This window comes from Papaver somniferum, chromosome 7, assembly GCF_003573695.1.
Source record: "Papaver somniferum cultivar HN1 chromosome 7, ASM357369v1, whole genome shotgun sequence".
Taxonomy (NCBI): Eukaryota; Viridiplantae; Streptophyta; class Magnoliopsida; order Ranunculales; family Papaveraceae; genus Papaver; species Papaver somniferum.
The window spans coordinates 95,666,916-95,681,191 of record NC_039364.1 but is presented as its reverse complement, the minus strand read 5'-3'; the positions used below and the strand labels follow the sequence as shown (position 1 = coordinate 95,681,191).

Here is a 14,276-nt window from a genome sequence, read left to right as displayed (position 1 = left end):
AATGGATGAGAGCATAGATTCATTTGTATGGTTATTCAAGACATTTTTAAATGCCATGAATGGGAAACATCCATAAACAATTTTCACGTACCAGGCAGCGCCAATTATGAATGCAATTAACCAGGTATTCCCAAATACTCATCACCGATTTTGTCTCTGGCACATTTTTGAATTAGCTACAAAACATCTTTCTCATGTATTTGCAAGTTCTGAATTTTTTGCCAAAGATTTCAAAAAGTGTATATATGAAAATGAAACCGAAGAAGATTTTGAATCCATGTGGGAAAAGTTGCTTCAAAAATACAAGTTAACTAATAACGAATGGCTGCAAACTATATATAAGAAAAAAGAAAAATGGGATCAGGTATATGGTCGAATGATTTTTTGTGCTTGTATGACAACCACACAACGGAGTGAATGTATGAATAATTTTTTGAAGAAGTATCTTAAAAGAACCTTGTTGCTAAAGAGTCTCGTGGTTCATTATGACAAGTTTCTTACAAGCCATCGAGTATGCAAAAGAAACCAAGTCTGCATAGTTATTGGCCAGTAGATGCTCGAGCAGCAGAACGTTACACAGCAGAAATGTTTGCGTATTTCCAAATCGAATATAAGGAAACTTTGGATCTCATTCTGGAAAATGTTTATCAAGATGGACCATTATGTACATACATGGTAACATCATTTAAATTTTCGTTAGCCCGTACGGTTACATATAACTCTTCAGATAATTCTGTTCAGTGTAGCTGCAATAATTTTCAGTTTATGGGAATGTCGTGTTCTCATTCTATGAAGATATTGCACACCAACCAAGTGTATGATCTCCCATCCCAATACCTGTTTAGTCGTTGGAGATGCGAAAAATGGTGTTGGTATTGAAGAGCCTGGGATGACAGTTCAAGGTAATAGTGGGTTTTCTAGCCTCAGGTACAGTGACTTGACACATACGGCTCTATCTTTATCCATGAAAGGTACAAGCACTGAAACTTCTACTGCATTCACAAGGAAGTTACTGACTGGAATTCTAGGAGAGTTGGATGATTTTTTAAAATCCAGTCAAGATGGTCAAACAAAAAAGATTAACGACGTTACAAGTGTGCGCAATGAAAATGACCTTGGGGAACAAAGAATCCAACTTCCGGTGGGTGCTAACATAACAATACGAAATCCTACAAGAAAAAAAGAAGAATAAGAAGGCTAGACGAATCAAGTCGTCGATAGAGAAAGGTACTAAGAAAATTCAGATCAAATCAACAACCAAAAAAAAAAGCAGCAAAGCTTCCCACCAAGACCAAACCAGCAATGAAGAAATCAACCAAGACTAAACTGTGAACAGGGAAAAGAAAGAGAAATCCCCAGTGCGAGCCAACGGAAAAAGAAAGAGCAAAAAAGAAAATAGTTTCGATGACGAAGAAAGCAATGAAAAAGAAATTTTCCAATCAAGGTCCACTACTGCAGGTGTGTATAGTTGATGACTATTCTTTTTTTAGTTGTCATTATCTTTTTGTTCTCCTTTACTATGTTTGTTTAAAAATTCATATGATTAAAACCTTAATTTCTTATACAGCTGTAGAAATTGTGTCCCCCTTTGATACAAATGCAGAAGGAATATCTCCTTTTGATTCAGAAGTTGAAGAATTAACCCCTTCCACTACCACCATACAACAAACTGCATTGGAGGTTAATACCCATGGCTTTTTCAAAATACAGCAACACTGGGCGCAATATTTATACCACATGACACCATACAGTCAAGTAGCTCATATCTCCAGTAAGATTTTGTGTATCAAGATAAAAGTTGAAAAAGCGGGTGGGATAACAACCTCACCCAATATTTCGCTTAGCAATCTGTATGGACAAACTCCAATATACTTTTAAGAGAATCAACTAGACAGTCAAACTCAATCTTAAGAAAAGCATATCAAAGATTTATATCTCAATTCAATCCGCAATCAAACAAATAATAATTTGCGAGCCTGATTGAATATAAGAGAGATAACTTGAACGGTACCAAAGACCAATGTTCAAGGATCAATCAATTTTAATCAACAACCAAAGGTTGGATTTACCAATTAATCGATTCAACGCACAACCTGTGATATTTCAATTATATAAAAAAATATAATGCGAAAAAGAAATAATACAGACACCAGAATTTTGTTAACGAGGAAGCCGCAAATACAGAAAAAACCCCGGGACCTAGTCCAGATTTGAACACCACACTGTATTAAGCCGCTACAAACACTATCCTACTACAAAGCTAACTTCGGTCTGGAATGTAGTTGAATCCTAATCAATCTCACATTGATTCAAGGTACAGTTGTTCTCCTACGTCTCTGAGCCCAGCATGATACTACGCACTTGATTCCCTTAGCTGATCTCACCCTCAACTAAGAGTTGCTACTACCCAAAGTCGAAGAATTGATAAACAAATATGTATCACACATAGAAGTCTATTGAATAGATAAATATGTCTCCCACAGATATACCTACGGGTTTTTGTTCTGTCTTTTGATAGATCAAGGTGAACAGGAACCAATTGATAACCCGAACTTATATTCCCGAAGAACAGCCTAGAATTATCAATCACCTCACAATAATCTTAATCGATTAACGAAACAAGATATTTTGGAATCACAAACGATGAGAAGAAAGGTGTTTGTGACTACTTTTCTATCTTGCCTATCGGAGATATAAATCTCGAGCCAATCTTATGATTGTACTTAATCACGATAGAAACAACAAGACCAGATCACACAACTACAGAGAAAATAGTTGGGTCTGGCTTCACAATCCTAATGAAGTCTTTAAGTCGTTAACCTACATGGTTTCATGAAAAACCTAAGGTTAAAGGAGAATCGACTCTAGCTTATACAACTAGTATCACACAGGAGGTGTGGGATTAGGTTTCCCAGTTGCTAGAGTTTTCCTTTATATAGATTTCAAATCAGGATTTGGAATCTAAGTTACCTTGGTAAAAAAGCATTCAATATTCACTGTTAGATAAAAACCTGATCAGATTCAAGTTAGTATTTTTCAACCGTTAGATCGAACTTAGCTTGTTACACACAAGTGAAATGTAACTTCATTTAGGTTTGAGTAACCGTACCTAAACGTGTACACTTAGTCGGTTCAACAATAGTTAACCAATGGTTAACCATATGGGCACTTTCATATCAACCTTATTCATCTTTAGAGAGTTGTTCAGTTGCTTAGATCTCATAGAAGTATACAAGACACAATCGGAGCAAAATCGCTTTTGATTCACTCGAATCACTTCATGAACATTATAGCCACGGTTTGCAAAGATTGCAATCCTTATTATATAAATGTTTTAGTTCATGAACAAACCGATTTTAGAAAGTAACTTACCTAAGTATGCAAACGGGTACGTGTACCTAAGTAACCAGATTGAGTTTGTTTTTCACTTTCAAACTCCATCAGAAATTCACGGACGTGAAACTTCCGCCAGTATACGTACAGGTACGCATACTTACCCGGATTTCCAACAACCGCCAGTACGCGTACGGGTACACATACTTTGGATTCCCGGTTTGGACTTTTACACAAATGTGAGAACACACTATGTTTATATCCAAAGATGGTTACTTGTTCTAAACTCTCATTTCAATCATTGAAACTTTCTTAGAGGATGTTAAAATAGTTGTTATTCACAAACTATTTTCATAAAACCGATTTTCAAGTTATTGAAATAATCAACATGACTTTCGTCACGAGTAAAGATGAACTTGGATAAAGCGAAAGCTTACCAACACATATTTCGAGAAATAGATAGGCGAGATAAACTCGGCTCGAAATAGCAAATGTGTATAATTGAAGTCTATATAGCAATACGACTTTTGTCTCAAATAGGAGATAGAGTAGATAGACTTTTGAGTGATAGATGAGTTCAAGTCTCCACATACCTTCTGTTGATGAAGTTCCACAAGTTCCCTTGAGTAGTTCTTCGTCTTCAATCGATGAACGCCGTGGGGTCTAAGGCTCAACTACACTTACTATCCTAATCCGAGACTTAGCTATAAGTAGACTAGAAATCAAGACTTATAGTTTTTGCAACTAAACTTGACAAACAAGCTTGAGATAGCAATGCTTGCGAGTTCGACCGAGCAATGCTCTAACAAAAGTGCTACCTCGTTGTCGATCCCTTACTGTCCACAACTTAAGGTACATCACCAAACCCTTTTCCACGAAATAAACTTCCTACTAGTTATCTGGAAATATAATGTCTTTGTTAACTATATACTTTGTGTTTATTTAGGGACAAATTGCGGCGGAAGGTGAAAGAACTAACAATATTTTCGAAAATGTCCAGTCTGATCAGGTAAAATATATATAATTTTGAAAACTTGGGGTATAATAATAATGGTGGATGACTTGCTTAACTGTATATTATGTCTTTGCGTTGGTTGATTTTCCTCCAAAAACGTTTTTATTGGCATGCGATGAAAAAGTAGTTTTATACCTTAGCATTGTTTGGAACCTGAAATGCAAGTGCACATCAGAAGAGAGAATTTTTTTATGGATTTCTTTGCCTCTTTGTATAACATTTCGTAATGGTTTATATGGAATGTCTCGGAGTTTTTTTTAGAACTTATGCTGGAACAAAGGTATCCTGGTTGACTTGCTAGCAACCCACAATATGAGCTACAGAGATTGCTTGGTTAGTAACATTTTAGGGCTATTTTGAATTTCCTCCCCTCCCAAGATCGCTAATTAGTGTTTCCTCCCCAAATAGATTGAAATTAGTTTTTCCTCCTATCGTTACATTTTCCATCAATTACTCGGTTAGCTGAGTCAGCAGGAGTGCACGTGTGGCGTAGATTGTACAGTGTTTCATGATCTTCCCAAAATACCCTTAACTAAAACAAAACAGATATCACACACGATCTCGTCTCTCAATTGCAGTACCGACACAACTCAACCCCACGGTCTGCCAGATTAAAACCCTTTCTTCATTCGAAACCCACATCATCACAAACCCATTCCTGCAGATCAAATCCATTTTTTTCACCACCAACAATAAAAATTCTCTCCAATCGTTGAACACATCTTCAGTAACCCATTCTATTACTCTCAGATTCCTTAAATCATCCAAACCACATCACCCTTGTTACTGTCAAAATCCATCACTCACAAACTTTGCTCGAAACTTGATTTCGAGATAAACCCATCTTCAATTTTTTCATGATTCAACAAGAACAACAACTAATTATAAAACCTAGATCCAATTTCAGATTTACTCTTTTCAATCGATTGCAGCAACAGGTCTTGATTTTACTCTTCATTTCTTGAACATCATCTCTGCCATGTATCACAAATTCGAACAACATCTCTATGATCTTAAATCTCCTTTCAATTTTCTCGATTTTTTTAGAAACATCTTTCCGATGGAAGAGAGTAAATGGATTTGATGGTTAGAAATTAGGGGATCTGATGTTTTTTATAAAGTGACTTGGTACGACATTGAATGATTCCGGTGATAAATTAAAGATTGTCATGTTTTAAGTAGAAGAATAGGCAATGAGTTAGTGTTGGGGTCGTGTTTTGAATTCTAATTCAGATGTGAAACCAGCGAGAAATTGGAGAAAGAATCTACCGATTGAAATGGGTTGCTGAGATCGAGTATTCTGTTGGTTTGGGTTCTTGACCTGCCTCTGATTTTGTCACCAGATGGTGGTAGTTTTGATGAGATTCGAATTTGTACGTGAGAAGAAATGAAACTAGGGTTGGTTCCTGGTAAAGTGAGCAATTGATTGACATGGATTTGGCAATTAGGGTTCTTGCTTGTTGGTAGATTTAAGAAATTAGAATTTGAAATCGGTTTACGGGGATGGAGGTTAAAATGAATTACTAGAGTTCGGTGTTATGCAAAATGAGAGTCATGGAACGAATGGAAAATGAGGTTCGCCGTGACAGCGGAGAAGATGAGGGTATTTAGGGAATTTTTTTTTGAAACGTGTATGTTTTTGCCACGTAAATACTCCTGCTGACTCAGCTAACCGAGTAATGGATGAAAAAGTAACGATAGGAGGAAACGCTAATTTCAATCTATTTGGGGAGGAAACGCTAATTAGCGATCTTGGAAAGGGAGGAAATGCAAAATAGCCCAATATATTAGACTTATTTCGATAAGATAATTCTTATGCATGATTTTATAATATTTTGATTTCCTTAAATCTTTTATATACATTCTAACTGAACTAGTAAATATTTTCCATGGCAAGTGAGTATATGGAGATAACAGTGTCAAGTAGGATCATCAATGGAACAATTCTGATGTTTCTGTATAAAATGCCGAAGCAAGAGTAATTTGCGGCTGTGGATGTTATAAAACTTTTGAACGTATTAGGATTCAATAGTTTTCTTTCAAAACTTGCAATTTCCAGCTAGAATCAAACAACTTAATTTTGCTTGAAAAAAGGGTGTCTGTGACATGGTCTGTTAACCGTTTATGAATGCAAAGTTTTAGCGTTTTTGGTGTAATTAAGTACTCTAATACTGTTTTGCTTAGCCAAGTAGAACGGAGGGTATGAACACCCTTTAATTAATTAGCTAGCTATACAATACAGTGTAAACGAATGAAATACTAATCTCTATTGAGATAGCTATACAATACAGTGTAAACGAATGAAATACTAATTTCTATTGAGAAACTCTAGTGCTTAGATACCCACAATGAAAGCTGTAGAAAAAACAGAACAAGGGAAGGATGATGGGGTGTCTCAAACAAAAAGGAACGAGGGAAGATAAGTTCGTCAGAATATATTGCACTTAAAAATTCGGAGGTTATTTAAGTACTGTTGAAAACGTTGGAAACCTAGGATATAACCATAGTCAAACCCAGGGTTAAATGACGTGCAAAGATGGCCAGATTCCTTCCACCGGTGTTGCTAGATCAAAAGTTGCGGAAGCAAAATATTTCGGCATCTTGTATGCGCCGAGGATTAACGGAAGTTCAACATCTTTGTTGTACCCGGTCCTATTGCCACGTAAGATGGAGTAACTAGCTCTGATATTTTACCAAGTACTAGCGTCATCTTTCTCATTTCAAAATCTTATCCAGCAGTCAGCATTTCCCTCTCAGTACCAAACCAGTGGAGATAGGTTTTCTGTAACTCGTACCAATTCATCTTCTATCTTCTTTCTCATCTAACAATTCTCAATTGATATTCTCAAACGTCAAAATCTCATTTACAACTTCTTCTAAAACCCTAAGGGTTCAATGCTTAAAAAGGTCTGTAAGGACAGGAAAACAAAGATATCCATCAGAGAAGAAGAAACTCCGAAGAATAAAGAGAGAAAACCCAATTTCTGAAATTGAAAATAAAGATGAAGGTTTTTGGAGGTTATCTAAACTTGGAGTTGTTGTTCATAAGGATCCTGGTAAAGATTATCTTGGTATATGTGATGGTCTTCTTGAAGCCATTGCTAAAGTCCTGGAATTCCCGGTAATTTCTACTCATCTCTGGATTTTTTTTCCCATTAATTTGATCATTCCCTTCTTATGCACTATGGGTCATTTGATTTGGGGTTAACTGGTTGATCATTTGTCATGCTAGGTTTCTACCATGTTGCCGGCAGAACCATTTACTGTTGTGCGGAAGTCTTTTGACGCCAGAAAGGTATGTTCAGCTTGGCATTGTTAACTCATGTTCTTTTAGCATGTATTTGGCAAGTGAAAGTAAGACTGCCCATAAAATAGGCATGGGAGAGATTAAATCCATTAGATAGCCTTAAATGCAATCCAGATAGTAGCATTTGGACCAAGGATTATGACACGAAACCATAGGATTGTCGTATAATATTCTTCTTTTAAGTTGATTTGTGTTCATGGCGCTTTTCAGTTGTTGAAGGAGCCCAAATTCGTATATACTATGGACATGGAGGTTAAAAAGCTCTTGGATTTGGAACCTCGTACATGGGACTTCATCTCTCAGCTAGAACCGAAAGTGGGGCTCATAGAGCATCTGCTTCAAGAAAGAGATTCTGGTGATTTGATAAGTGTAATAAACAATGCTAAGAAGAACCATAACCTTCAAACCAAGACAAAGCCAAAAATTGCTGTGGTGGGAAGTGGGCCAGCAGGTCTGTTTGCTTCGCTTGTGCTCGCAGAACTTGGTGCAGATGTTACCTTAATAGAAAGGGGTCAAGCAGTTGAAAGAAGAGGGCGTGATATTGGTGCCTTGGTGGTTCGTCGGATTCTTCAGACGGAAAGCAATTTTTGCTTTGGGGAGGTCATATTTTGATTCATTTGTTACTCTTTTTAAAGTTTTTTCTACAACCGAAATTCTTTAAACTGTACAGCACTGTTTTAGAGATCTTGCTTCTTGCAGTTAACGAATGTACCTTAGGAATTTGTTTGTTATTCAATTGCTTCTATACACTTGTAGGATTTGTAGGGTGTCATCTTATTACCCTGCATCCTTGCTGCTCAGATAGGATTGGAAAAGAACTTTGGATGACCCTTTTATGCTGTCACTCAGAGAAGAGGCAGCAGAAGTTTTGATGGATTCACTTAGATGTTTATGTAGTTTATGTCAATTTTGCTGTATCTTTGGTTGTTCTTGTTTTTTGCGATGCACTAGTCAATTATTGAGGACTTATGGAATGGCAGGGTGGTGCAGGTACCTGGAGTGATGGAAAATTGGTCACTAAAATAGGAAGGAACAGTGACAGTGTGATGGCAGTAAGTATCAGGACCCTTTATACTTCAGTTCTTGTGCAAAAATTCAACTTTTAACATATTCTTAAGCTTGAATCCTGACTAAGATATTTTAAGGCTTAATAATCCCTGCTTTTATTCTCTATTTTCACTTAGGTTATGAAAACTCTTGTTCACTTTGGAGCTCCAGAAAATATCTTAGTCGATGGGAAACCTCACTTGGGAACGGATAGGTTGATTCCACTTTTACGCAATTTCCGGCAACACCTACAAGATCTAGGCGTGAGTTACACCTTCTTAGGTCAAAAGAAAGTTTGAAGAAGTATCAGATTCTTAATTCTTTTAATTGCTTGCCATGACGTTGATGATTTATTTTAATGTGCTTCTTTTGTTTATTTTATCTATATAGGTTACTATCAAGTTTGGCACAAGAGTTGATGATCTGCTTGTAGAAAACGAACAGGTTGTCGGAGTCAGAGTTTCTGATGCAACAAATGAATTGCATGCTGATAGCCAAAATTTGAGATATGATGCAGTTGTTCTAGCCGTAGGGCATTCTGCTCGTGATGTTTATGAAATGCTTGTTCCTTATAATGTGCGCATGGTTCCCAAAGATTTTGCAGTGAGTTCTTTTAATAACCTTAAACTTTGCATCCTTGTCCTTCATTCTTTTAATTATGTCGCGTTGGATTTTTATTTTACTCTCAAAGTCTGCCAACAAGCCTGATGCAATGGTACCGTGGCAGCTTCTTCGTACCATCATACCTTATTTGCCTACTTTTACCCTCAAATGCTATGAGAAAAACTAATTGAAGAAGATGCCTTGGTGACATCACCTCGGCTGAACTCCTAAAAGATGTTAATATTTATCTCAGTGCCCTTATAAATTTGGTTTACAGGTTGGGTTGCGGGTTGAGCATCCTCGAGAATTAATAAACAAGATCCAGGTGTGTCTCAACTTGCTTTCTTATTTCTTAATGGTTTGATTTTGAGTTTATGTTTTAAATTCTTACATGTACTCCAAAATGATTAGGTAAATCTTCTATCAAAAAGTTGTCTTGTTGTCTGCGTTACAGTCTGGTCTTCGTGCTATATGCCTCAATATTGACTATCATATCTTTTGCAAGCATAATTCTTGGTTGGTAGTTTTGGTGTTAATTTATTGCATGAAGGTTATGTTTTGTCATCTATACATCGCTAGAAAACCCTAAGCCAGAAAACTGTTTTATTTGATCAAGCAAAGACTGACCCACCAGACCTATGGTGGAAAGCTGCTGGACTTATTTTCAAGCAGACTATTTTGTGCCTATAGTGAAAAGGTAGAAGAATTTTGTGTTTACTGTAAGGTATATAGGTGAGTGGCTAGCTACATGAGAAGGCGTAAAAGGAGTGTTCAGAAAGGCATGAGTCAGATGATTCAGACCAAGACTTTATCAACTAATTGGATATCAATTTTCAGAAGAACCAGATTGTGATATCGAGTTATCACCTAGACTTCTGATCTTATGCCTGTATTAACTATTCACGTAGATCAAGCTTTCGGTATAGAAACATTCATATAGAACATTGGAGTTATCATTTATAAGCATGTTACTGAAAAATATTTCCAAGCTTTTGGTAATAGAAACATTCATTTATAAGCATGTTACTGAAAAATATTTCCAAATGGTTTAATTTAAACATTTCTAAATAGTGAAGACATTTAGTATGAATTTAGAAAAATAGAAAGCACTAACTATTGTATAAAAGAACTAACTGCGCCAGCAATTCGAAGTCATGAGTGTCTGTCATCCAGGAATTGAGACTTCAATTTTACTTCAAAATACACACACACTGAAGCACGGTTGGAAAGTGGTGGTTGAGAAAGTTCAATATGTACAATGCATGATTAAGTGATTCAGCTCAAATAACAAGTTTAGGAAACAAGTCGGAACTCCAATCAATCTATATAAATCCACGATTTTAACATCTAGATTTAACACCATTCAAGCATTTTGCCATTTCAATTTACATCTGCTGAATATGGATGAGTTATATATGATGCTTTTGGTTTTTAGTATTTAAGCTCTTAGAGCAACTGCAATGGACGAGTAAACCCAAATATTTGGTCCAGTGGGCTGGCGCAGTGGGATGGACTATCGATCAAAATTTGATCAAAGAGTAAAAACCAGACCAAATTTGGTCGGCGACCAAGACCAAACCAAAATATAGTCAGGCGTTTATATAATCTCCGCCTACACCACGGACGTTGATATAGTCTACGCCACTCATCAGGCACTCGTATAGTTAACGCCCAACGAACAGGCGTTGGTAAAATGTACGCCTGGATGGGGCGTTGGTTAAATGTACGCCCCGTCGGGCGTACGTAAAGTTAACGCGGGCAACAGGCGTTTATATTCTTAACGCCTGAAGAGGGGCGTTTATATAGTCAACGCCTAAAGTTTTAAAACTTTAGGAAATTTGTTTGGGGCGTTGTCTTTATCAACGCCCCATTTTTTTTTTTTTTTTTAATTTTTGAACCCGGGCGAACGTATAATCTCCGTCCCACACAGGCGTTGCTATAGTTCACGCCCCATACCAGGCGTTATCTTTATCAACGCCCCATACCAGGCGTTATCTTTATCAACGTCCCATGCCAGGCGTAATCTTTATCTACGCTGGACGATGAAGCGGACTTTATATCAACGCGCGACCAAATTTACTCGTCACCCGCTACGCCACAGGACGGACTAAACCCAAATTTGGTCTTTTTTTTGTCTTTGGTCTTTAGTTATACTCGCACCATTGTGGACACTCTTAGAAGATGGAATTATATTTCTAACTACCGGTATATTATTTACAGTACTCTGCATTGGCTACTGAAGTTCGCAAAGGACGTGGAAAAGTACCAGTTGCAGACTATAAAGTTGTCAAGTATGTTGATAACGTAAACAACGGGGAAACCACTAAATCAAGGGAAACAAGTCGTAGTTGTTATTCCTTCTGCATGTGCCCAGGAGGACAGGTAAGAACTCCATGTTTTGATCTTTATAAAGTGAACAATGAACAGGTGCTTCTTGTCTATGTGGTTTTGTTATGTAATACACTATTTCAGTATGCAGCAGTACTAGAGTGAGATATACCATGGTGAAGCCATGTATGGTTCTTAGTTCAAAAAGAAGTTCTTAAAATTTAGGATCCAATACAAAATTCTGGTTGTTTTCTCGATTTTTCTAATATCGAACATAGTCAATAATTTTGAATTTAAAATGCAGTTCCATAAAAGAGAGAATTATAACCTAAAGGATATAATAAAATAGAACTTTTTGTTTCGTTTAGTTCTTGGCTTTCAGGATTAGCTGGGAACCCATTTGGAATTTTTTTGTTGTTTAGCTTTTAAATATCCCTTGTTTTCAAAGATAATGAATTATGCACAGCACATAAACCACACATCAAATTATGAAGCTTGGTATCATAACCACTGGAATTTATAAAACCAAAAACAAGTTTTTCTCTCAGTAAAAATCTTCTGGAATGGTGTTTCCAAGTAAAAAAAGAAGAAATCTTTTAGGATGCTTTCATTCCTCTGGTGCCTTCACCATTCGCTTGTGTTAGGGTCGTGCGCGTTGTGTACATGCGCATAAAATTGTGTAGAGAATGGCAAACCACAAACATAATTCATTTGGATAAAATCACCGAATCATGTGCTTGCAGGTTGTTCTCACCAGTACAAATCCATCAGAACTCTGTATCAATGGTATGTCATTTTCTCGCCGCTCGTCCAAATGGGCAAATGCAGCACTTGTTGTCACTGTCACATCAAAGGACTTTGATGCTTTGAATCTCCATGGGCCTCTTGCTGGAGTTGAGTTTCAGGTGCATTTTTTTTCCTTATCTGATTCAGTTTCTACGGATTGGTCACATGCTAGTTTTCAGCATGTTATTTCATGGAAACTTAAGGGAACGAAGAATAAACTGTAAGGGTCCTCCAACACCACTTTTTACTTAGGTGTCTGTGGTATTCGTTGACATTTTATGCTACAATCTATGAAAATGTCAACTGTTCTTTTTACCCTTCTAAAGATAGTTAATTGCACTCTTAGTGCTTAATTCAGCTAACTCCTGCAATTTGACATTCTGACTTTTGATCCCTAATCCTGTAATCCAATGGATAGGAGGATGTTGCCTTTTTAATCATTTGAATCCAAACCTTGTCCAGAGGGAATTCGAGAGAAGAGCAGCCGCAATGGGAGGGGGAAGTTTTGTTGTGCCTGGGCAGACAGTCGAAGATTTTCTTAATAACAAACTATCAGGTGATCTCTCTACTCCTATGCTTACATCGACTACTAAAATTTTTGGAACTTTTACTCACTGTTATCACTCCCCAGAAACCTCTTTGCCATCATCAAGTTATCGGCTGGGAGTGAAAGCAGCGAAACTCCATGAATTGTTCCCCACTCATGTCACAGAGGCTTTACAGCATGCAATCTCAATGTTTGAAAGAGAGGTATCCCTTTGTTTTCTAAGTTCCTACTTCTTGCCTTTCCTTGCGTTATGGTGTTTGTGCGCTAGATATACTTACATAGTGATCTTTTTATTTATTTTCTTCGGGAATTTTCAAGTTACCGGGCTTTATTTCAAGAGACGGGCTTCTTCATGGAGTCGAGGTAATTTATAACATTTGTTTGCGGCTTTCGGTGAAGTGTTGAGATATGAATAAAGCTACGATTTATATAATTGATATGTTTTAGTTGACTGGTCTAAAGGCATTAGTGTCATAAACTTTTAACCTTAACATAAGTTTGGTGGAAATTACTGGCAACATGGATGGTCCATGTCACTGGTGGAGTCTACATGGAAATGATCCCGTTGTGATTCCTTAATTGAATAGTCTGCTTCCTGCAGATCTAATTTCAAGTCGGCAGGCCTGGAATTATCCAATTGTATTTCTATATTAGAATAGGTTTTTCAAAAAAATGAAGACCCAACTTTTGTCTATTGTTGATTAAGATCCGCAGAACATCATCAGTAGCATAGTTGTCTTTTTTTTCTTGATTCTGTATGTTTTTCAATCCCTACTTGGTACTTACAGACGAGGACAAGCTCTCCTATTCAGATTTCTCGTGATGGAAATACCTATGAGAGTGCATCATTGAAAGGATTATATCCTATTGGAGAAGGTGCTGGTTATGCTGGTGGGATTGTAAGTGCTGCTGTTGATGGCTTATATGCTGGCTTTGCTGTGGCCCAAAACTTAGGTCTTTATGAGGGCGGAATAGAGTCAGTTTTGGGGAAGGCTCAGAAGAGCACTGGAATTGTCAAGTACTGATGTGGTTTCGGGAATTCACACTACTAAAGTTAGTATCAACAGTTTCTGGTTGTTTTTTCTGACGAATATCACTAATTTTGCTTCAAAGGGAGGTTTTGTAAATGGGGGATGCCTCATGGGCGTCCGAGGTAGTTGTCAGAAACTGATCAAACCTTATGAATAATAATGTGTTTCTTGCAAAATAGAAACATATTAAGCTTTAAAAAACCAGGGTGATACTCTTCGAGTTACACAAACACCATCCATATTATTTGGGCCAAAAATGAAAACCGTATCCAATGAAAA

At 37.0% G+C, this 14,276-nt stretch overlaps 1 protein-coding gene across 1 annotated transcript; it reads left to right on the top strand.

Annotated features, from left to right (window-relative positions):
• The first annotated feature begins 513 nt into the window (after nt 1–513).
• Nucleotides 514–14,239, top strand: LOC113294947. The gene is made up of 16 exons (XM_026543315.1): nt 514–695; nt 796–1,141; nt 4,280–4,342; nt 7,137–7,469; nt 7,581–7,643; nt 7,866–8,255; nt 8,636–8,707; nt 8,840–8,965; nt 9,093–9,305; nt 9,583–9,630; nt 11,526–11,687; nt 12,377–12,538; nt 12,882–12,975; nt 13,051–13,169; nt 13,285–13,329; nt 13,755–14,239. The coding sequence occupies exons 1-16, from the start codon at nt 514–516 to the stop codon at nt 13,989–13,991; spliced, it is 2,655 nt and encodes an 884-aa protein (XP_026399100.1). The 3' UTR covers nt 13,992–14,239.
• The last annotated feature ends 37 nt before the right edge of the window (nt 14,240–14,276 follow it).

Bases quoted from the DNA above. Each gene is read 5' to 3' on its own strand.
- LOC113294947 (XM_026543315.1), top strand. From the start codon at position 514: ATGCAAAAGAAACCAAGTCTGCATAGTTATTGGCCAGTAGATGCTCGA. The intron at 7,470-7,580 runs GTAATTTCTACT...TTGTCATGCTAG, and splicing joins CTAAAGTCCTGGAATTCCCG to GTTTCTACCATGTTGCCGGC. The intron at 12,976-13,050 runs GTGATCTCTCTA...ATCACTCCCCAG, and splicing joins TCTTAATAACAAACTATCAG to AAACCTCTTTGCCATCATCA.